We start from the raw sequence: 25,509 nt of genomic DNA on the forward strand, positions 1-25,509 counted from the left end.
GTGCCTGCAGATACTGTGATGGGCGCCTGCAGATACTCTGCTGGAAGCCGGCAGATACTGTGATGGGTGCCTGCAGATACTGTGATGGGTGCCTGCAGATACTGTGATGGGCGCTTGCAGATACTCTGATGGGTGCCTGCAGATACTCTGATGGGCTCCTGCGGATACTGTGATGGGTGCCTGCAGATACTGTGATGGGTACCTGCAGATACTGTGATGGGTGCCTGCAGATACTGTGATGGGTGCCTGCAGATACTCTGATGGGTGCCTGCAGATACTCTGATGGAAGCCTGCATATACACTGATGGGTCCAAGGAAGCAAAGTCATTCTCACTGGGCCTGGTGGGTCCTAATTGATACTGACATTCCAAATTCTTTTAACTCATCACTCAGACCACATGCCATTTCCTTGTTTACTATAAATCCTTGTGAGCAGTGTTTGTTAGTCTAATCAATATAAAACAAATGTGATGTCTGGGAATACTGAAGTGGTATTTCCTTCACAATTTCCGGTACTACTGATAACAAGAATCTATTCCGATAATGAGAAATGAACATCAGTAACTATCGTATATTCAGCCTCACTGTTCATTCCACTGCAGAGTGCAGACTGTCACACAAAGAAGAAGTGTCTTCATCTTCACAAAAAGGAATCTCAACTGGGTTATCTTTTGGAGGTTAGTGCAATGAAATAAATCTAAAACAATATTTGATGCCAGGAAAAGAGGGCACAGGTTTGATTTTGTAAAAGACAAATTTAGGGCACAGAGTGTCATCAATAAGAGTGGCAAACAGCAGGAACATCTTGCAAGTTAAAATGGTTGAGGCTTATTTCAGTAACAGCTAGATGGGAAGGCAGGAGCGATGAAGTCAGGAATGCCGGAACATCATTCTCAAGGCAGCAATTTTGAAGCCCCCGACCTCATTTGAATTTGGAAGTCGAGGTGTGGGCTCTGTACAGGTGTCCTATTGCTTATTGTTGTAAATATTTGGTGTTTCATGGAGAGATTCAGAGGCTTGTATGGTTAAACATAAACCATTTATTGTTAATCCATAACTATGTAAGCTCCTTTCTACAGTCTACTATCATGTGACTCTCTACATCACACCGTGGGTGGACTGTTCTCCAGTCCCACATTAACTCTCGCTCTGCCAAACACTTTTTTCCACTGTTGTGCTTCTACCTTAACGATACACTACAACAGTTCTAACTCAGGTGAGTCAGTTTTTTAGCCTCAGATGAGTCGGTCAGCTGGGTACCAGCAGAGTTCGAAACAGGGTGAGGCTGGGCATTCAGAAGCAGGCAGTGCCTTTGTGGAACCAGAAGATTCCTATTCCTGCTAACTCCTTAAAATAAATACAGGGCGGGGAGGCACGTTGGCGCAGTGGTTAGCACTCAGACTACGGCACTGAGGACCCGGGTTCGAATCCCAGCCCTGGGTCCCCAACCCCGCTGCATGAGTATGCGCCTGGCACCGCCCCTGCCAGCACTATGCCCCGGCCCACCCACATCCAGCAGGGTTGCCATCACAACCTCTCCCCCCCCCCCCCCAATACTCCCCATTGCCCCCACATACGGGCTGTCTCCCCAACCCCCTCCCCCACCATGAATGACATGTGCGGTAATGATGCCCTCTCTGGGTCCCCATAGGAAAAGTTGACCTATAGCAGGAGGGCCTAACTGGACAGGGGGGGGGGGGGGAGGGGAGTGCCATACATCAGAATCCACACCCCCTATGAGGAAGGGCCCTGGAGATCGCAGGGGTGCCCGAGGACAGATTTGTGACTAACGTAAAGGCTGGCGTACTGAACAGAGGTGAGGATCCAATGGCAGAGAAACCAGCTGCCCAGGAATCCTGTTGGGCTTGGTCCAGGTCAAAGCCAGGCAAACAGGGCATCCATGACTTCACAGATGCACTTGTGGCCTGTAGTCTGTGGGATGCCTGCTCGAGCCTTGGAATGATCCCGAGGCGTAGAAGTTCAGGGTTGTGATACCTTGATGGCCGCTGGGAATGGATATCCACCTCTGTCCTTGGTGGCACGTCCACCACGACGTGGCACAGATGCTGCACCTCCCGCTTGTTGAGGTGGTGCATCCTGCGGAACACGCTGTCCGTCATCTGTTCGAAAGACTAGTAAGAAGTCTTACAACACCAGGTTAAAGTCCAACAGGTTTGTTTCAAATCACTAGCTTTGAAACAAATCTGTTGGACTTTAACCTGGTGTTGTAAGTCTTCTTACTGTGCTCACCCCAGCCAACGCTGGCATCTCAACATCACAAAAGACTAGTGATGCCTATGCACCTTGGGCCATTGCGGGCCTCCCCCTCTGGGTCCCTCCTTGGACTGATGGACGGCGGGTCCTCAGGGTATGGGGCGGGGCCAAAATAGCTACATCCTGGACTGCCGCCTCGAGCATTTGTAGATGTTGCGTCCACCACCTCCTCCAGCATCTGGCCGCCTGGCCTGCCAGCAGCACCACTCGGACAGCTTCAGTGGGGTCCAAGATATCATCCATCCCGTGAAATGTCTGTAAGGAATTGGGAGAGGGTATAAGACTGAGGACGAGGAGTGTCTTCTGCCCCAAGACCCTCCAGTCCCCCCATTGCTCCCCCCCTCCTGGCCCCCCCTGGCCCTGCTCACCGACCCCCACACCTTGTACCCCATACACCCACACGTAACGTTACCTGGACCGGGCGCTGGTTCCCTCTCCAGTGCACTCACCCACCCTCTTGTTGCGGAAATGTTCCCAGTACTGGGAGCCAGCCTCTGGTGCTCGGACATTGGTCGCTGCGGCCCTGGTGTTGCCTCCTGCAGTGTTCAGGCATCACAGTCTTATTGGGATGCTGGGCAATAATTCCCACATGCTACATGGCATGCCTACCCACGGGGATCCACTTGGGATATGTGAAGTGCTCACTTAACGATGACTGCCAATTTTTAATTTGCAATAGCCTTCAGCTGCACAGCCAGAGGCCTTCATGGGCATTAGGAGTTACGGTCGGTGGGGCAGGTGGGCAAGGGCAGGTGTTGCCCCCAGAATAGGACCACACAATCCAGCGGTTGGCATGGTGGACCAGCAGGCGTTGAGCCACGCATTCCCCCTCCTGCCCCCAGCCCAGTTATCGGTTTTGGCCTCTACCACGATTTAGTTTTTAAAAATATATTTTTATTAGTATTTTCCAGTTTTTACAGAGTAACAGCTCAATCTATGGTGTACCTGATATTTCCATATAAAGTTGTTTCTTATTTACAGAGGTTGTTACATGGTCCCCCCGTCTGCCTTACCCCCGTTGGTAGTTTTGTTTTCCCTCTCAGTGCTGACCTCTGCTCTGGGCGTCTCATTCTGTGTTCCGCTCCTTTCTGTCACGGTTTTTAGTTGTTGTCTTTGTAAGGTGGGGGGGGGGGGGGGAGGCTGCATGACCCCTCCCCTCCTCCTTTTTTTCCCCCACGTTTCGTTCTGTGATTCCACTGGGTTCCGTCCTCTTTCCTTCCCCCTCTGCTTCTTTCCCTTGGGTGTGTCCTCATTTGTTTTCCTCTGGGGGTTGGGGAAGCTGTCTCTCCCGACTAGGTTACCCAGCATTTGGGTGAAATAGCCCATCGGGTCTCAATGCATTCTGGCACGCCCACGATCCGAATATTCTGCCGTCGGGACCTGTTTTCTTGGTCCTCAACTTTCCCCTTTATGTTCCCTTGGGCCGCCACCAACCTTTCCACTTCTGCTTCCAGGGTAACGATCCTGTCGCTCTGGTCCGTCGAGGCCTTCTCCAGGACGAGGATCGACCTCTCCTGTGCCTCCATGTTCTTCCCCAGCCGTTTGATTGTCTTTTGCATGGTGGCCATCGCCTCTGCCACTGTCACCTTGACCGCTATCTGGATTTCGATCGCCTTCATGGCGGTCAGCCCCTTCATGTGGAAGTTCTTCCATCCGTCTCCAGGTGTTTGGGGGGTGGGGGGAGCTTGATGCTCGGGTCGTTGGTCTCCTTCTGTCCTGAGTGGCCGCACCCCTTTGCCTCGTGGGTCCGCCGTCTTGTCCGCCTGCTGCTCGTGGCCCTTTCTGCCTCTTCTGCTATCCCTTCGACCCATCGAGCTCCCGCTTGCTGGCATTTGTGTATGGTTGCTTTCTTATTGCCCTTGAGGTCAATTTGAGTTCGAATTTTATAGCAAAATTGGCTATTTAGTTCTGGTCTGGAGGAGAGCCACCTGATGTGTGTTCGCTCAGCACATCACCTTCACCGGAATTCTCTGCGATATAAAGGCCTCGTCACACTCACGATTAAGCGCAACATGTCCACTAAATCGCGTCTAGATTTTTAATAACTTCCTGTCTGTTTCTTGATTGGACACCAGGACACAAGGGGGTCATGTTCAGTCGCAATCTTTAGATCATTTGTTCATTAACAATTCCTCAGTATAAAATAACAAAGTTAAATACAAAAGAAAAACTACAAATACCAGCAACCTGCGTGGCAGGAGCAGCATATAGTCCCAAACACAGGAGCAGAGTCAATCAGGCCATGCCCTGCCTCTCCTGTAGTACCGGCAGCTGGACACCCAGCCCCACCCAGTTCAATGACAGCACAAGCGAGCTCCCCTCCACCTTTAGCCCTGCAGCCGCCCAATTCCCACCAGGCGCTCCACCAAATCCACCGCCAAATCGCAATCTTTATCCATGCCCCTTAAAATTACGATGTGGAGATGCCGGCGTTGGACTGGGGTGAGCACAGTAAGAAGTCTTACAACACCAGGTTAAAGTCTAACAGGTTTGTTTCAAACACGAGCTTTTGGAGCACTGCTCCTTCCTCAGGTGAATGGAGAGGTAAAATTACAATCAGGAACCTGACCATATCATTAGGACTCCGATTTATATGTGAAAGAGGTCTACTGCTTTTTTCAGGCAGGCTGATTCAGCCATCCAGCAATAGCTCTCTGAAATTTATACCAGGCAATAAGACTATGAAGCCCATTTTCTCTTAATACCCCATTAACGCTGATTTTCTGAAATGAAAATTGGCTGTGGCAGGAATGGATTTTCAATTAACACCAGATTTACAGTGCTGTATTATTGGCTGGCTCCGAAATCCAGCATTTGACCTTTGACTCTGCGGAGTCAGTACTTCAAGTTCCATTTACGGCTCTCTCTCAGCAGTGTCAGTTCTCAACTGGAGCAATTTCAGATTTCTGTATGAAGGGTAGAGCAAAATATATATCTGGCTCGTCCTGTTGGAATTTGGCCTGCAGCTGCTGGATAACAGAGAAACATTAACTGTTGCAGAGCAGATAGCAGTTGAGCATTTACCGGGAGGGGGAGGTGTGACAGTGAACTTTTGCAAGGGGAAGATTTAAAATAAACTCCTGTGTTAATTATCTTTTCTACTTCCAAACAGTGTTAATATTGTGATTTATTGGACAGGATTTTCCCCTTGGACTTTAGGATCCGGACTGAATGTGGCTCCTGAACAGGCACTTGTTGGGAGCCAGCTCAGTATCTTCCCAGTCAGTTCAGCTTCCGATGCTGCTGGCCCATTGATCACAGGGCCAGCACATCCGGAGTCTCAGCTGACATTGTGAGAGGTGTGTGCTGCTGAAGCAGGTGGGTTGGTGGCTCACCTCAAAATGGAGGCTTGCACGAAGTTGCAAAGTAATTCAATATTCCAGGAAGGGAGAGCAACATGCTTCCCCTCGCAGTTGGGTCCCTGGGGTAGCGGGAGTTTCCTTTCGTACCGCGGCTCATTAGGGGATGGAGCCTCTCCCTCCGATGGGACCCCAGACTGTCACAGGGTGCCACCCCCCCCCCCCCCCCCCCCGGTGAGCTGGGAAACAGTAAACTCTCCCTTAACTGGGGCCTTACTTTTTAAATGGCCTGTCTGCCCCTGTGTAGTAAGGTTATCTGCTTCCCAGGCCACCCTGGGAAACTTCACCAGAGGCAGCAAAGGTCCCCCCCACCACCAAAGCTGGGGAAATTGCAACATACCTCCCAGAAGATTTAGTTTATTTACAGTTCAGTTCAATACAGCAAATGCTCAGTAATATATGTATTTTTCTTCAAATCTTTTTCTTCAGACTACTTCATGCAAAGGCAAGCTCATGCAAAGCTACTTTTTAACGAGTTGGTTCATGAAAGTAGCCTGTGACTCATCATCAAGCTTTCCCTTTTCTTTCCTGCTGGGAGTGTCTCATGTTGCCACTCAGCCGACATTAAGAACTACTCCAGCTAGGGAAATGCGAATGCAAATCTATTTTCTCTCCCTATGCTGTAACGTAGGAACACAAGGACACTGTGCTCTCCTAACGTATGACTAAAACATATTTAATTTGCATATTCAGTCTGAATCTCCCTTTCGTTTTGTTTATCCTTACCCTCTTTGGGATCCTTCTCTTCTGCTCCTCCCATCACCCAGTCATGTCACCATTTCTCCTCAGACTCCACTGTGTCTTTGCTTTATTGTTTTCCTGCCACTGTCTCAAATCCATAGCTCATTGCTGTGCCTTTCTTGGCATTCTGAACAGGGCATGTTGAGTCGCCTGAAATTGCCGTCTCTGGATCAGCAAATCCGTCTGTATCATGGTTCTCCCTTAGTTGTTCTCAATCCAAATTCCCGACGATATCGGGGGCAGCGCCGCTTTCTCGATGCGCCGCCCCCTCCAAAGCAGCGTACTCTCCGGGTACGCCGCGCACATATCGATGCCGCCCCCGATGCTCCGCTGCCGACCGGCCGAGTTCCCAACGCACCGTGGGACACGTGTGATCTCATCCGTAGGGAACTCAGCGTGGCGGCTGATAACTCAGTCCAGTGCCTCCACAGTCAGGGGAGGGCCGATCCGCGGCTAGGGGGGGACACTATTCGGGGCTGGGGGCACTGTGGTGGGGCGGCCCAGGGTGCGCGAGCTGACCGAAGGCGCGTGCTATTTCGCGGGCCGGGTACGCGAGCGGCCTCCGCCATGAAGCGCGGCACAATCGCTGCAAGCCGCAGCCGTGGACCTGCGCGGCCACGGACCCGGCAACTCTCTGGGGCATATCGGCAGCTAGAGCTGGGTACTCTACGCTGCCTCGCTGCTAGCCCCCAGCAAAACGGGGAATGGGTGGCCATTTTGCTTCAGTTTTGCTGGCATAAAACACCACCGTTCCATGCCGGCATGGGGACATAGCCCCAGAATTGGAAAATCCAGCCCAATATATTTACAGGCATGCAAAGTGTCTACAGATAGTGAACACCAAAGCTACCTTTGTGCTTGCAAAACTTAAATTTTTCTTACCCCGCTGCTACGTCTTGGTGTATCCACAATATCTGCAGCGGAGGTGGAGGCAGCCTGTTTACTGCTAATCCCTGTTGTCTGTGATGACAATGGCTTGCATCCTCTGGAGGGCCGACATCTGGAAAACCCTGGGCTGCATTGGGTCTCCTGCTGTGGTGCAGGTAGACCCTCTTCGGCCTGAGGAGCTGGACAGCCCAAAGGAGTGCTGAGTGGATTGTCCCTCGGTGGAGACTGATACTCCTCTACCAGGTAATTTCCTGAGGGCCCATTTGCCGACTCGTTGAGGAGAAGGGGCTCCTCAAGAGAGGTCAAAGTGTACCATGCCCCTCTCGCCAAGCTCCTACTAAAACGTTCCCAAGGCTGAAGCGACGGTGTGCATCTCCTAGTGCATATCTGCTTGACCAAGGCTTGTTCCACCTGAGGAAGGAGCTGCGCTCCGAAAGCTCGTGTTTGAATCAAACCTGTTGGACTTTAACCTGGTGTTGTAAGACTTCTTACTGTGCTCACCCCAGTCCAACGCCGGCATCTCCACATCATGTTCCAATGGTGGCCTCAGTATGCTGGCATGTTAGCACAATGACATCAGACTGAACGGAGACCAATTCCTCCATCCTTCATTCTAATCTGGGGATGGCCTCCAACAATCCTGCCTGCTCTGCCGCTCCCTGTTTTTGGAGCTCTGAGGGCTAGTTCCACAGTCTCATTGTTGGACATAGACTCCACAGGAGCTGGGCCTCTTGAGTGTTGGTGATCTTGGCTGTTACTGCCACCACTTTCTGTGGGTCAGAATCTGGGCTGTGCTCACCTGTTGGTGACCCCGAGCCTGCTCTAAAACTGTTCTCCCACTGAGCTGTGTGTCTCTGCGCTGATGGAAGATGCAGGTGAACGCTATGATGGCCTTACATCCAGTGGATTCTCAGGAGCCTCATCTGAGATGATCTGGAGGATGGGGCTGGCTGTCATTGTCTCTCATTTACTTGCTCGTACCTGGAATCGAGAGAAAAGAAGATTAGTGATTGGCTGGATAGTAACTTAGCTTAAAGAGCACTCACAGCAAATAGGCGAAGACTAGTGGATGAGGCCACACTGGCCTGTAGGGAACACTGAGCTCACCTTAGGCACAGGCATGGGCACAGACTCACCTGCCAGCTCCGCTGCCTGCTTCTCAAAGCGGGTGAGAGGTCTGATCTCTGGCATCCCTCCTCCTCTAGTCTAGGATCTCTCCCTGTTGTCGATGGGTGATATTTTCCTCACATAATGACAGATGGACAGACTGAGCAGGACAGATGCCAAAACAAATGATAAGCTTGCTCGTCTTCTGTGTGTTTTGAGAGGACCTATGTAAGGGTTGAAGACACGACTTGTGCTGGATGCGACAAGAGGTGAAGATGTAAATGGGTGTGTTAGAGAGAGAGAGTCAGTGATGAAGTCCCTTTGTTGGTAGTATGCAAGATCCCTGTGGACCATAACCCTGCAAATGTCTAGGGCAATTTAAGAGTGTAAGTGAAGACTGAGGAGAAGTTTAACTTCCCTGGTAGAGCAGATGAGATCATTCCCTCTTTCTCTGCACTGGCTAGTGGTCCCCCTCCGGTGCTGACAGCCCTGTCGGCCTCCTCCCAAGCCTCGGTGGTGAGATTGGTGAACCTCTGGCTCCCATCACAGGGGTAAAGAATCTCTGTCAGTCCTCAATTGCCTGGAGGTGAGCCACCAGTGCCTTGTCTCTGAACTTTGGGTCATAGCACTTGTCTCTTCTGGCGGTCATCACTCATCACAAGTCCAGGGTTGCGGAAAGTGAATGCGTGCATGGGTGCCGTTTCAATATAACACCTAGAAATATGAGCCGATGAGGTAACAGCTAGGTGGACGAATCCCAGCCTGCCCCACCACAGGATACGACATGCTGCATGTTTACACATACATAGCAAGTCAAAAAGCAGACAATCTAGTGTGGCAACCCGCACGTCACATTTCCCACCTGCCACTTCACTCAGTCTCAGGAGAGGGAAATTCCACACTATATACCAATAATTGGGGTCCAGCCAGAATCACTTTACAGAACATTTTTATTATCAAAATATGCTCATTTTTTTTGTCTCAAAATATATGATGCTCTATACCTTTAATCCCATGTTCCTGTGGGGAAATTACCACTCTCTGAACAAGTGCAATATGGGGGTTTGGCAATAAATTACCTAATATATGATTTCCGTTGACATTAATTGAATTGCTACCTTGTGAACACCCAGCCTGCCATCCCCATCTCTCTCTCTCTCTCTCTCTCTGTATCCAGAGAGAGAGAGAGCAGGATTTTTAAATGTTGAAATTTTTCAGCCCTTTCTGCTGGTGGGACCTTCGCTGATGGCAACTCCCATAGCGCGTTCCTCAGCAACAGAGGGTGTGGGGCAAGCACCACCCCATAGACAGCAGCGGGAACAGAAGATCCTGCCGCTAGCCAATGGCGGCCGCCTCCGCCGCTGGTAAATAAGCTGCAGGGGGGCCAGAAACTCTCACTCAGTGTGAAAATGTTGCCTTGGGACGTTTGCCATTACAGCCAATTTATAAAGCATTTATTTTAGACATCCTAGTGTGCATGCAAACTGAACTTCTACTCTAAAAGCCAAGCAATATTTGAGGAGATAAGTTGCTGTCCTTTTAATAAAGGATTTTTTTAAACGTTGCACAGATTTAATGACCAAATCCATAGGTGGCGCAGATACTTGTGATTTCTGAATATTTCAGCTTGCAGAAGTAACTCTGCACTGGATTTTTCTTGATTGAAAACATTTGGGTGGCTTAATGATATCTTATAGAGTGTAAACTGAACTAAAATTGGATGTCAGAAACAACATGGGTCAGAATATCTTTCTGAAGTGCCAGCTTGTATTTTTTTATAGTGATACGGGAAGCAGGCCAAAGGTTACTGCAACTGAAATTGAATATTGTTGAGTTGCCGTGATGCCAAGTGAATCATCAGCAAGTCAATGCATGTCCTTGACGGCTCAAGGAGGGTCAAGAAACTTAAAGGAACAGAAGAAAATATTCTATTGCTGTCTGTTTAATTATATTGAGAAGGTAAGAAGTAACACTTTACTAAGGGATACATCAGCTTACTTCCTGTTTCAAGTAGCAGAATATCATTTAGGAGCAATTATCGGAGGTAGCTGGACCCATTCTTACACTGAAACAAAAGCAAAATATTATAGAAGCTAGGAATTCTGCGGCGATTAACTCAGCTCCTGACTCCTCAAGTCCCGCCCACCACCTACAAGGGACAAGTCAGGAGTGCAAGGGAATACTCGCCACTTGTCTGGATGAGTGCAGCTCCAACAACACTCAAGAGGCTTGACACCACCCAGGACAAAGCAGCCCATTTGATTGACACCCCACCCACAAACATTCACTACCTCCACCACCGATGTATGGTAGCAGCCGTATGTACCATCAGATGCACTACAGGAACTCACTGAGGCAGGCAGCACCTTTCACGCCTGCGACCTCTGCCATCTAGAAGAACAAGGGCAGCAGGTGCATGGGAACACTGCCACCTGGAAGTGCCCCTCAGAGCCACTCACCATCCTCACTTAGAGATTTTCAGTGTTGCTGGGTCAAATCCGTGGAACTCTGTGGGTGTACCTACACCATATGGATTGCAGCAGTTCAAGAAGCAAGCTCGCAACCACCTTCTCAAGGGCAACTGAGGATGAGCGATAAAAATCCTAGCCTAACCAAAGAGGCCCACGTCCCTTGAATTAATTTTTAAAAAAATACAGAATTCCAGTTTTATTCCTTGCTTTCATTGCATTTATTTGCAGGGGGGTGGAGGCAGGAATTAAAAGAGGAGTTTTATCAAGTTTGAACTGTCAGACATTGTCACTAATTCAGCAAACAATTCCTGACACGTTTTGGATTTCAGTAGGTTCTTGATTTGATTCCTGGTGTAACCTTTCAACAGTTAAATTTTTTGGTGGAGGGCGGCTGGTAAAAGGTAAACTGAAAGAATGAAATACTGAACATGAGAAGAAATAATTACATTCATCAAGGTGATGTAAGTGACTAGTAGCTATTATGAACATGGGTCTGAGAAGATCCAGTCATAGCTTCACCCCTTAGGGGTTGCCAAAAATGTCTTCCATGCCCATGATCGTCCCTGGCACCGGGCTCTTGCACAATATTCTGGAAAGCCTTGATTAGCAGCATCAAGTGATAATGCCATCTTCCTGAAGGGGGATGAGTAAATAGTGTGATGGGGGCAACCATTCTCGGACAGGGCCTGGAAAAGCAGCTGCTCTAGTTGTTTGTTAAGTCTGGAGAAGCAGTAAAACTTTGGCCTGGCTCACTGCCTGATATTGGAGAATACATGCACAGTGCATGTTCCACTAACGATTGTGCTAAAATGTTGATCGGCCTGCTAGGCTTGTTTTGGAGCCACTAATTGGGTATTGTTTGGTTGATGCTCTACCACCCACGAGGAGGACATGGGAAGATGGAGAAGGTCATTCTGAGTAGTATGTCATTCCCCATCATTTTTGGGACACTACTACCCCATTCCATTGTGGTGTCAGGCCTCAAAATCATTTCTAATTTTCTTTCACTCAGTATTTTAAAATTACAACTTAATTCATTGCTTATTTCTTGCACTGCAAGAATTTATGACTCGACACTTACACTAGTTATTACCCATTTTCTTTCTCAGTTCTGTACATGACTGATCTTGCTGACACTATTTCATTTGCCCTTATTTATTTTAACATTTTTCTAACCTTTTACTCAATTTTAAAGGTTGTGCTATGAATAGGACACAACACTTGAGTGGGTAGGGGTAACTTCGGCCCATTCTTTGGAATGATACAGAGACCTGGGGCTGGATTCTCCAAAAATGGGGCTATGTGTCCACGCTGGTCTACAAATGCTGGCGTTTCACGGCAGACGTTCCTTAAAAAATTAAGAGCTATTCACCTACCTGCAGAGGGCTGGCAGGGCCCCTGAGTGCTCTCTCAGCTTTAGCTGCAGATACAGGCCCCCACACTTCTGGTTCCGAGTCCGCGCATGCACACGGCGGCGGCCTCCAGCGGCTGAGCCAAACGCGATGGCGGACTCAGCCGGCGGACCTGGACCAACGAACAAGGGGCCCGATTCTCCGCCCCCCACGACGGGTCGGAGAATAGCGGGAGGGCCTTCCCGACATTTTTCCCGCCCTCCCGCTATTCTCCCCCCCCCCCCCCCCCCCCCCCCCCGCCCAACTCCCGACACGAATCGCTGCCGCCGTTTTTTTACGGCCGGCAGCGATTCACAGCTGATAGATGGGCCGAAGTCCCAGCTCTTTACGCTGTTTTTAAGAACGGCAAACACACCTCGTCTGGCCGTTCGTAAAAACGGCGGGAACAACTCGCTTTTTATAACCATGGCACCGATTGGCACGGCAGTACCACGGCCGTGCCAAGGGTGCCATGGGCCCGCGATCGGTGGGCACCGATCGCGGGCAGCGGGCCCGATGCCCGCGCACTATTTCTCCTTCCGCCGCCCCGCAGTATCCATTCGCGGGGCGGCTGAGGGGCATCCCGGCCCGCGCATGCGCGGGTTTCGCGCAAATACGCGATGACGTCATCCGCGCATGCGCGGGTTGGAGTCTTCCAATCCGCGCATGCGCGGCTGACGTCATATGACGCGTCATCCGGCGCTAACTCCGGCAAGCGGGCTTAACGAAATTCGTTAAGCCCGTGATACCGGAGCTTACGGCGTCGGGCTGCTAGCCCCGACCGGGGACCAGAATCGGTTCCCGGTCGGGAAGGGGCGCGCTGGCGTCAAACCCGCCCGGGTTTGACGCCAGCCTTACGATTTCTCCCGTTTTGGGAGAATCGCGCCCAAGGTTCCAACGATCTGCCCCACGCCACTGCATCTAACCCATCTGATTGCTGCCCCAGCCGCCTATAAGGCGCCCCCCCCCCCCTCCCCCGGTTCTTGATCCCCTCGCCCCCCCCCCACCAAGGCGGCCGCGGACTAAGTCCGCAGCCGCCGTGCGAGAGTCCCAACCGGCCAAACGTAGTTAGAACCACGACATCGGGAATTCGGCTGGTCGGGACCAGACCATCGCTGGAAGAGCCTCTGGCAATGGCCCCCCAGCCGCGCTGCGTAAATCATGCGCTGGCAATTCTCCAGTCCCCGGGAACAGCGCCAGGCCAGATTCTCGTGTAAAAATTGATTCTCCGCCCCCGCGCCAAACACAATTTTGGCGCGGGACTGCGGAGAAACCAGCCCCTGGATTTTCACTTCCCACGTTGGATGTGCAGTCAGGAAAATCCCAGGCTCTGCAAACCCAACCTTTAAAATGTCTGTGCAGACATTGGGTTTTCAGTCCGATGGGGTGGGCTAGGATAAATGTTGGAGAAGGCAACCCGGGAAGAAGTGAGGAGACTGCCAGGTGCAAAGGCGAGCTGGATGGAAGGTCAACCTCAGCACTCTGGCACAATGCCCAAAAATGTTGAAAAAGAAAAATCATAAAACACTCCTGCAGCCTTCACCTCACCCAATTCCCATGGCCCATCTTTGCCAAGCAATGACACCTCATGCCCTGTACTCACCATGACCCCTCATAGCCTCCATGTCAACCTATGCCCCTCTACTCACCCTCATGGACCTATACGCTCTCTCTGCCATCTTATGCCCTGTACTAACCCCTCACCATGGCCTATAGTCCCTTTGCTAACTTTGTACCAGCTCGTGCCTACACATGACTCTCCACCCAACCCCTCCTTTTTCTCTTACACCTACCATGCTAACTTACCCAGTTGGCAGACCTTCAGGCCCATTCAGAGATTAGATGAAATTACATTCTATAAAATAAAGTTTTGTGTTTATTGCAGGCTTCACTAATTGAAAAAAAACCAGACTCATTCATAAAAATCCATTTGCGACATTTACATTCTTTCAACTACATAAAACCTTATAACAACAACATTTCATTGAAGCACACAATCGTTTATAATAAGTGTTGGTACTTATAGTCTCTCGTCAAGGTGTCTATAAACACTTGTAGCTTTCAATCAGGGAGGCCGCAGGAACCCTACTGTGACCCCATGGATTATCATAGAATTGACAGTGTAGAAGGAGGCCATTCGACCCAATGAGTCTGCACCGGCTCTTGGAAAGAGCACCATACCCAAGGTCAACACCTCCACCATATCCCCATAACCCAGTAACCCCACCCAACACTAAGGGCAATTTTGGACACTAAGGGCAATTTATCATGGCCAGTCTACCTAACCTGCACATCTTTGGACTGTGGGAGGAACCCGGAGCACCCGGAGGAAACCCACGCACACACGGGGAGGATGTGCCGTCTCCGCACAGACAGTGACCCAAGCCGGAATCGAACCTAGGACCCTGGAGCTGTGAAGCAATTGCGCTATCCACAATGCTACCGTTCTGCCCCTTCAGTGTTGTAGCATTAATCCAATAATAGAATCCCACAGGCGTATGTCAATGAGTGTGAATTAGTAAGGAAAGATAGGGGCAGCACAGTGGTTAGCACTACTGCCTCACAGCGCCAGGGACCCGGGTTCAATTCCAACCTTGGGTGACTGTCTTTGTGGAGTTTGTACATTCTCCCCATATCAGCGTGGGTTTCCTCCGGGTCCTCCCAGTTTCCTCCCACAATCACAAAGATTTGCAGGTTTGGTGGATTGGTCATGCTAAATTGTCCCTTAGTGTCCAGGGATGTGCAGGTTAGGTTATGGGGATAGGGCCTAGATAGGGTGCTCTTTCAGAGAGCTGCTGCAGACTCAATGGGCTGAATGGCCTTCTTCTGCATTGTAGGAATTCTAAGGTACTATATGTTTTAACACTGCAGACAATGGTTTCATGGATTTAAAAGGTAGGACTTTTAAATACCATGACATCTTGAGTGCTCCCTTTGACAGGTGATTTTGACAGGTTTTTTAAAATTTAAAGTACCCAATTCTTTTTTTTTTCGATTAAGTGGCAACTTAGCATTGCCAATCCACCTATACTGCATTTATTTGGGTTGTTGGAGTGAGATTCACCCAGACAAGGGGAGAATGTGCAAACTCCATACAGACAGTTACCCAGGGCCGGGATCGAACCTGGGTCCTCAACACAATGAGGCAGCAGTGCAAACACTGCACCATGATTTTACAGTTTTTACAGGTCCTTTAACAGGCGCTTTGGACAGTTTTGACAGTTCTAATGAGCTTGACAGTTATTGAACATATGCACTTTTTACTCACATTATTGCCTTACCTCACCGCCATGAAAGGGCACCTGACCGCTACCAAATGTCTCCCCCAAATGTGTCTCAGGAGCAAAAAGAGGTATCTTACCCCTCAGAAGGGGTGTCCTAGCTTGACAAATGAGTCCACAACGTTTCGACCTGCACTTAGCAGGTCAAATCTGCACACTCTAGATTTCACATTGCTAGCCTAGCAAAATCCCACTTCAGTGAAGGCAAATGATGATCTAAATGGCCAGCTGGCTCTATGAACTGTGCATGTGAAAACGTGAACTGCCCTTGTCGATGCTCTGACAGAAATGGGTGTGGGAGTTTCAACTTTCGGCCACTTCTACCATTTGTGTTTCAATTTCATCGTGGTGAAAATCTGAGGCAGACTCTGGAGTAACTCCAATGCATAGCTTAGGCCCAAATAAAATAAAACAGTGCTGTCAGTTTTGATTTCCAGTGGGGTTTGAACAGGCGGAATAAGTTCAAAATGCACTTAAAAGCCAAAATTTGTGAAGCAGAATATTTGAACTCCTGACGCCATACCACTCACCTGATCTGTGCTTACATTATGGATGCTGCCATATTGGTAAAGACAGGTTAGCCGGTGTAATAACCCTCAAGAGACCCACAGGGTGTCCCAATTGATTGCACATGCGGATGCCCTGGGTCTGCGAGTTTTCACAACCAAGCTACAGGAGCTTAGTGTTCAAAATGGCATTCCCCTGGGGGGAGCCGTTGTACTGGTCCCAAGGTAAGGCAGGAAAGCCATAGGCAGGGCCTGCACAATGGACAGCCACCCAAGGTTAGAATTGAACCCAGGTCCCTGGCGCTGTGGGGCAGCAATGCTCACCACCATACCGCCCCTATCTTTCTTTGCTAATTCACACTGTCTGTTGACGTAAACCTGAGGGATTCTGGGGGTGTCCAAAATGAAGAAGGTTGCCAGGAGTTATATGTGGTGGCCGGGGCTCGATGGTGACATCGAAAGGTTGGTGAGGCCAAAGGCATTAATAGCTCCCGCCATCAACCTCACTTCACCCTTGGGAGTGACCAAGTTGGGTTACACACCAATTTCGCCTGGCCTTTCTTAGGTTCAATGTATCTACTACTCATCGACGGCCACTCAAAATGGATGGATGTTTACCAGGTGCTATCCACCACTTCACGGACCACCATAGAGAAGCTACACCAGTCGTTCACTGTCCATGGTATCCCAGAGCTGCCCGTCACTGATAATGGCACCTCTTTCATCAGCAAGGAATTCTCAAAGTTCATGCAGGCAAATTGGGTGAAACACATTCGGACCACCCCTTACCACCCTTCTTCAAATGTCCTGGGTGAACGGGCAGTACAGACTTTTAAGAAGGGCATAAATAAACAAGCCACAGGGTCAGTTGAGGCAGAATTGGCGCGTTTCCTGTTCAATTATCGGACCACGCCGCGTATAATGAACAGGGTAGCACCAGCAGAATAACTGATGAGTCAAAGACTACAAACCTGTCAAAGCTTAACATTTTTATTGATGAGAAGGTGGAGAAGAAACAAGATCTTCAGAATACTACCTGCAGCAGGACAGGGGCTTGAAGCCAGGGCACACTATGTACATCTGGAATTTTGGGGACGGTACCCGGTGGATACCAGGAACCGTGGTAGAGCAGACCGGACCAGTCTCTTATATGGTTAAAATCAAGAAGTGGGTGATAAGCAAACAAGTGGATCATCTCAAAGACATTAACAATCTGGAAGAAGGAAGTGAGGGCACTGTTGCTAAGTTTGCAGATGATAGAAAAGTATGCAGAGGGGCAGGTAGTATGGAGGAAGCAGGGGGCTGCAGAAGGACTTGGCCAGGCTAAGAGAGTGAACAAAGAAGTTGAAGATGGAATACAATGTGGAAAAATGTGAGGTTATGCATTTTGATGGGTAGAATGGAGGCATATACTATTTTCTACATGGGAAAAGGCTGAGGAAATCAGAAGCACAAAGGGACTTAGGAGTCCTAGTTCAAGATTCTCTTAAGTTTAACATGCAGGTTCAGTCGGCAGTTAGGAAAGCAAATAAAATGTTAGAATTCATGTTGAGAGGGCTAGAATGCAAGAGCATGGATGTACTTCTGAGGCTGTATAAATTTTTGGTCAGACCCCATTTGGAGTATAGTGAGCAGTTTTGAGCCCTGTATCTAAGGTGTCATGGGAATGTCATTTTAAGAAATGTTTGTCTTCTCAAGTGGCTGCAGTGATGTAATTGTGTGGCTGGAGCTGGGCTCTGGCTCTGCTTTTTACTTTAGTTTTGAGCTGGAAGCTGTTTTTGGCTCTGAGTTTTAGTTTCATTTTCAGTTGGAGAGCTGCATTCAAACCAAGGAGGTGTATTTTGGTCTCTCTCTGCATGCAAAAGAATGTTTCCAGATCACTTGATGATTTCAAAGTAATACCTGTTTCTGTAAAGAATGCAAACCTACTGTCTTTGTTAAAAAGGGTCTTTGACTTATGGATGTTGTTCGGAAAGTTACTAAGGGTTACCTATTGAGTAATGTATCTTTGTGGGGGGGTATCAGTGTTGGTAGTTGATAAGATGTTTACTGTGTGTTTATAAAATGTTAACTGGATTCATAGAATAAACGTTGTTTTTGTTTTAAAACACTTTAGATCTCTGTTGCATTACACCTGTAAAGTGGGCCCTTGTGCTCCCCATAACCAAAATCTATTAAAGGTTGTGGGTCAGATGAACTCCATGATATACTTTGGAGTTCTCTTAACCCTGGTCCATAATAGGAAGGATATGCTGGCCTTGGAAAGTGTCCAGAGAAGGTTCACAAGAATGATCCCTGGAATGAAGAACTTGTCATATAAGGAACGGTTGAAGATTCTGGTCTGTATTTGTTGGAATTTAGAAGGATGAAGGGGAATCTTATTGAAACTTAGGGGATACTGAGAGGCCTGGATAGAGTGGACATGGAGAGGATGTTCCCACTAGTAGGAAAAACTAGAACCCGAGGCCACAGCCTCAGACTGAAGGGGCGATCCTTTAAAACTGAAATGAGGAAAAGAAATTTCAGCCAGAGGGTGGTGAATCTGTGGAACTCTTTGCCGCAGAAGGCTGTGGAGGCCAAATCACTGAGTGTCTGTAAGACAGAGATAGATAGGTTCTTGATTAATAAGGGGATCAGGGGTTATGGGGAGAAGGCAGGATAATGGGGTGAGAAATATATCAGTCGTGACTGAATGGCGGAGCAAACTCGATGGGCTGAGTGGCTTAATTCTGCTCCTATGTCATATGGTCTTATAAGACAGGGAAACGGCACCAGAGCCAGCCCCACCAGATGAATTAGTGTCTTTTTTTTATAAACATTTTGTTATTGGATTTTTGAACAACATATATTTGCCATTATGTACACAGGATATGATATATAAATAGATAAATAGACATCTGTTTGTGCCGGCGAGACAATTCCGGAGGGCAATCATCGAATGGGTCTAGTGCCGGTGTTGCCCCTCGCTTCTCCCGGACGGATTTCGCCGCCGCTGTCTTGTCATGCACACTGCCGCTTCCGCCGGCCCTCCCGTCTTCCGCTGTATTCTCCTTTTTCTCTGTTCCTGTGGATGTCAAGTTGGTTAACATTTCCCTGCCTCCCCCCACCTACCTCCCTGGCTCTCCTCTATTGTTCACTGTCTCTTCCCTCCTAACCCCCCCCCCCCCCCCCCCCCCTCCCTCCCTCCCTCCTAACCACCGCCTCCCGGTCTAGGGGCTGGTTTAGCTCACTCGGCTAAATCGCTGGCTTTTAATGCAGACCAAGCAGGCCAGCAGCACGGTTCGATTCCCGTACCAGCCTCCCCGGACAGGCGCCGGAATGTGGCGACTAGGGGCTTTTCACAGTAACTTCATTGAAGCCTACTCGTGACAATAAGTGATTTTCATTTCATTTTCATTTCATCTCACCCTCTCATGCTTTGGCTGCTTTCGCCTGGTTCCTGGCTGCCTGGCTATTCTTCTGCTTGTTTGTTGGCCACAAACAAGTCCCGGAACAATTGGGTGAATGGCTCCCACGTTCTGTGGAAGCTGTCGCCTGACACTCAGGTGGTGAATTTAATTTTCTCCATTTGGAGAAATTCCGAGAGGTCGGACAGCCAGTCTGCAGCTTTGGGTGGTGCTGCTGGCCACAAGCTGAACAGGATTCTATGGCGGGCGATCAGCGAGGCACAGGCAAGGGCGTCTGCCCTCCTCCCCAGGAATAGATCTGGCTGGTCTGAAACCCCGAAGACCGCCACTTTCAGGCATGGCTCCACCCTCACTCCCACCACTTTGGACATTGCCTCAAAGAAGGGTGTCCAGTGCTCTACATGTCTGGGGCAGGACCAGAACATGTGGGTGTGGTTGGCTGGGCCTCCTTGGCATCGTTCACATCTATCCTCCACCTCCGGGAAGAACTTACTCATCCGAGTTCTTGTTAAGTGGGCTCTATGTACCACTTTTAGTTGTATCAGGACCCCCCCCCCCCCCCCCCCCCCAGACGATCGGCGCAGTAGTGACTCCCACCGACACGTTACACCCCCCCGACCCAGCCTCACAACCGCTGGAAACACAGCTGCATGCAAAGCAGCAAAGGAGGCCTTCTTCACCTCCAAGGACAGCGGGACCTACCAACTCGGTGGGTGGTGGGGTGATGTAATAACCCTCAAGACCCATGAGATGACCCAATTGATCATCCCTTGGGGCTCATGGAATACGTACTCCCCTGCCGAGGGGCAGAGGCCTAGCAGCTGGGGCTCATGAATCTTGTACTTCAAAGCTGGCCTGGATTGGACCGGCATGATCACGACTGGGACTTATATGCTGTGTGCTGCGTTGCGGCCTTTACATTTGTTTTCCCAAATAACCTTTTGTTTGTGTAACCTTCACGGGACTCCTGACGATATTATAGCAGGTTTACTGGACATTAGAGGCCCTAAAACATAAGAATCAACTGGCTGTATTGGATCCTCTGGCTGAAATTGTTTGGTGACCAGCAGAGCTGGGGCTGGGCATGTTGGGCTGCCAATAAAAGGCAAGCAATTAATAAAAAACCATGAGTCATCACCGTGGAACAAAAAGAACTAGGAATACTCATCGAACTGCGATCAGCATCCCGCCCTTTGCCGCTCTACAGTCACTTTGTGTTTAGCATTGGGCTGCTGCCAACGAGGCAAGCAGCTTAACCTTCATCGTTATGGAAGGAGAAGGCTGCCTGTGGAGGCACAGCAGGTACCTGGCACTGAGGATGCAAACGTCCTTGAAGTGCTTGAATTCTCCTCTCTCGAACTCCCACCATCATTTTGGCAAAATATCGATGGAAACTGTGGCGAAACAGCCATATGGCACTTGACATAATTTTGCCTGGATTTTTGCTGATCTTAAGATGGCAGAGTGGGAGAATGTCTTGAAATGCCAGGTAGATTAAAGGTGGAGAATTTAGCATGGATTCCCTTTTTAACTGTGTATAATCATCAAACATCATTTAAAAGTAAGCAGTTGATGATAACAAATTCTAATCAAATAAATCTTATTTGCTTTAGACTTGTTTATGGCAGATTTCTGATTTTTCCTTGTAAGCACTGATCATAAAAAGTAAAAAAGATGATTGCTATTGCAAATATATTTTTATTTTTTTCCAATTAAGAGTCAATTTAGCGTGGCCAATCCACCTACCCTGCACATCTTTTTGGGTTGTGGGGGTGAGGCCCACGCATACATGGGGCAAATGTGCAAACTCCACATGGACAGTGACCTGGGGCTGGAATCGAACCTGTGTCCTTGGTGCCGTGAGGCAACAGTGCTAACCACTGCACCACCATTCTGTCCTGCTATTGCAAATATAACTTATTGTGCCGACATATGAGCAGTGGCAAATAAAAAACTCACTTGAGGAGGAGGCTCCACAAATATCCCTATTATAGAATCAACACTGCAGAAGGAGGCCATTCGGCCCATCGAGTCTGCACCGGCTCTTGGAAAGAGCACCCTACTTAAGCCCACGCCTGCACCCTATGCCCGTAACCCAGTAACCCCACCTTCCTTTTTGGACACCAAGAGGTAATTTAGCATAACCTAACCAGCACATCTTGGACAGTGGGAGGAAACCGGAGCACCCGGAGGAAACCCACGCAGACACGGTGAGAATGTGCAGACTCCGCACAGACAGTGACCCAAGCTGGGAATCGAACCTGGGATCCTGGAGTTGTGAAGCAACTGTGCTAACCACTGGGCTGCCATGCTGCCCTATCCTCAGTGGTGGGGTAACCCAGCATATCTGTGCAAAAGATAAGGCTGAAACATTTGCAACACTCTTCAGCCAAAGGTAATGAGTGGCACTTGGTCTCTTCCGGAAGTCTCCAGCATCACAGATGTCCGTCTGCAGCCAATTTGATTCACTCCACGTAATATCAAGAAATGGCTGAGGCAAAGATTTGACAATATTCCAGCAATACTACTGAGGACCTGTGCTCCAGAACCTGTGCCCCCAGCCAAGCTGTTCTATTACAGCTACAACACTGGCATCTACCTGGCAATGTGGATAATTGTCCTGTACATGAAAAGCAGGATAAATCTAACCTGGTCAATTTCCGCCACAACACTATACTCTCGATCAGCAATAAAGTGATGGAAAGGGGTCGTTAGCAATGCTGTTGCGAGGCAGAATCAAGGGGAAGCTGGTTAGAGTCATACCTAGCACAAAGGAAGGTGGTTGTGGTTGTTGGAGGTTAATCACCTCAGTTCCTGGACATCACTGCAGAGGTTCTTCAGTGTCCTATCCCAACCATCTTCAGCTGCTCCATCAAAGACCTTCCTTCCATCATAAGATCAGAAGTGGAAATGTTCGCAATGATTGTACAATATGCAGCACCATTTGTGACTCCTCAGTTACTGAAGCAGTCCGTGTCCAAATTCAACAAGACCTGGATAATATCCAGGCTTGGACTGACAAGTGCAAAATAACATTCACCCCGCATAAGTCTCTCCAACAAGAGAGGATCTAACCATCGGCCCTTGTCGTTCAATACATTACCATTGCTGAATCCTCCACTAACAATATCCTGCGGATTACGATTGAGCAGGAACTGAACTGGTCGAACCATATCTATTCTGTGGTTACAAGAGAAGGTCAGATGCTAAGAATCCTACAGTGAGTATCTCACCTCCTGACTCCCTGAAGCCTGTCCATTGTCTACAGGGCACAAGTCAGGAGTGTGATGGTATACTGTTCACTTACCTAGATATGAGTGCAGCTCCAACAACACTGAAGAAGCTCAATAGCATCCAGCTCAAATTAGCCAGCTTAATTGGCACCCCATCCACAAATATTCACTCCCTGCATCACCGACACACTGTAGAGGCAGTGTTTACCATCTACAAGATACAGTGCAGGAACTCACAAAGGTGCCTTGCACAGCATCTTCCAAACCCACAACTGCTACCATCTAGAAAGATAAGGGCAGCAGATGCATGGTAACACCACCACCTGGAGGTTCCCCTCAAAGTCACATAACTTCCTGACTTGGAAATATATCACTGTACTTACATTGTCACTGGGTCAAAGTTCTGTAACTCCCTAACAGCACTGTAGGTGTACCTACACCCCATGGACTGTAATGGTTCAAAAAGGCAGCTCACAACCAGTTTTTCAAGGATAATTAGGGATAGGCAATAAATGTTAGACGAGCTGGTGACACCCATTGATTGATTGATTGATATTTATTGTCACGTGTACTGAAGTACAGTGAAAAGTATTTTTCTGCGGCCAAGGGAACGTACACTGTACGTACATTGTAGCCAAAAGAATAATCAACAGAGTATATTGACAAATGGTACATCAACAAATAGTGATTGGTTACAGTGCAGAACAAGGGTCAAACAAAGAAATATACGAGCAAGAACAGCATAGGGCATTGTGAATAATGTTCTTACAGGGAACAGATCAGACTGAGGGAGTATCGTTGAGAAGTCTAGAAGCTGGTCCTATGTCTGGATGTGCGGGTCTTCAGACTTCTGTATCTTCTGCCTGATGGAAGGGTCTGGAAGGGGGCAAAGCCTGGGTGGGAGGGGTCTCTGACAATGCTGTCTGCCTTCCTGAAGCAGCGGGAGATGCAGACAGAATCAATGGGAGGGTGGCAAGCTTGTGTTGTGCGTTGGGCTGAGTTCACCACACTCTGCAGTTTCTTGGATCTTGGGCCAAGCAGTTGCCATACCAGGCTGTGATGCAGCCGGACAGGATGCTCTCTATGGCACATCTGTAGAAGTATGTGAGCTTCAATGCTGACATGCCGAATTTCTTAACTTCTTGACTGTTGCATCAACGTGGGTGGACCAGGACAGACTATTGGTGATGGCGATCCCCCCAGGAACGTAAAGCTATCGACCATCTCCACTTCAGAGCCATTGATGTAGATGGGGTGTGTGTCGTCCTACGCTTCTTGAAGTCTACGATCAGTTACTTGGTTTTGCCGACATTTAGAGAGAGATTGTTTTCGGCACACCTTGCAACCAAGTGATCTATCTCCCTTCTGTAGTCTGATTTGTTGTTGTTTGAGATATGACCCACCACAGTCGTATCATCCGCAAACTTATTGATTGCATTGGAGTTAAATCTTGCGACACAGTCGTGTGTGTGTATAGAGAGTACAGTAGAGGACTGAGCACACATCCTTGTGAGGCTCCGGTGTTGAAGACTATTGTGGAGGAGGTGCTGTTGCCTATCCTGATAGATTGCAGTCTGTTGGTGAGGAAGTCAAGGATCCAGCTGCACAGGGAGGGGTCTCAAGTCCAAGATTGCGGAGTTTGGTTATTAGTCTTGTCGGGATAATGGTGTTGAAGGCGAAGCTGTAGTGTATGAACAGCAGTCTGATGTAGGTGTCCTTGTTGTCAAGCTGTTTGAGTGTTGATTGTAGGGCCAGAGAGATAGCATCTGCTGTGGATCGGTTATGGAGATAGGTGAACTGCAATGGAACGAGACCGTCTGGGAGGCTGGCATTGATCCATCTCATAACTAGCGGCTCGAAGCATTTCATGATAACACGCCAGGGCCAGTGGTCGGTAGTCATTGAGGCAAGTTACCTTGTTCTTCTTTGGTACTGGTATTATGATGGTCTTTTTGAAGGAGGTGTGGACCTCAGAGCGGAGAAGTGAATTGTTGAAGATGCCTGCGAATACACTTGCCAGCTGGTCTGCACAGGCACAGAGTGCTAGCCCAGGGACTCCGTCGGGGCCCATCGCTTTCTGTGGGTTCACGGATCCCACAAATTAATTTTAAAAATGGATCCTCAGTGACTCAATTACCAGCCCTAGAAATTATGGCAAGATTAACTTAGCTTAACGCAATAAAAACAGCACTTTCCATTAACCATCATTACTAACTTTGCCGAAGCTGTTTAAACTCTCCTCTTGCCATGATGTTCCCTATTGAAATTAATGGTGAAGCTGTGTTAATCAATCAACAATTTACATATTGCTGGAAATGAGTAATGATGAGAACCATAATGATTAACCCAGCAATATTTAGTCCAACGTCTCCGTTGCATAACTCACTACCTCAGCGCCATGGGAAATATAGTGGGTGACCCTGTGCTCACATACTGAGATCACTGTTCAACTGCCTGCTGCAGATGCAATTTTCCCTGACATTGGTACTTTTGTCAAGTCAAGCAAGTTTTGGAAGCTGTGGAAATGATGCCAGTAAGTTTGTTTGTGAACCTGGGGGAAGCCGTCTGTGGAGTCAGGAAAGTATTTGATAGGAAAGTTTAAAAGGTCTTGCCATCTTCAGATGTCATAATGCAATGTAGTATGATCATTTAAATATGTTTTCACTGCAGTGATTGATCATAGGGCTCTGTTCTTAAAAGGTTACTATCTTTAAATTGAGCAGCATTATGTAAGTGTTCACATGTATTGGAGTAGTTTCCTGCATGGATAAAGTTCTCTTTTGCATTTAACAGTCACTGTAACCCGATTTAAATAGGTCACCTTGGCACCGTTGTTTGGATTTTCGAGTGA

The 25,509-nt window shown here is 48.7% G+C and overlaps 1 protein-coding gene across 1 annotated transcript in view; it reads left to right on the forward strand.

The window, feature by feature from the left end:
• pkia (cAMP-dependent protein kinase inhibitor alpha) overlaps positions 1-25,509 on the forward strand; it is a 164,507-nt gene that overhangs the window by 59,416 nt on the left and 79,582 nt on the right. Inside the window, exon 2 of the mRNA XM_038809666.1 lies at positions 10,151-10,328. Coding sequence (XP_038665594.1) covers positions 10,212-10,328 — 117 coding nt within the window. The 5' untranslated portion in view covers positions 10,151-10,211. The remainder of the gene's footprint in view (positions 1-10,150; positions 10,329-25,509) is intronic.

This window comes from Scyliorhinus canicula, chromosome 10 (assembly GCF_902713615.1).
Source record: "Scyliorhinus canicula chromosome 10, sScyCan1.1, whole genome shotgun sequence".
NCBI lineage: Eukaryota > Metazoa > Chordata > Chondrichthyes > Carcharhiniformes > Scyliorhinidae > Scyliorhinus > Scyliorhinus canicula.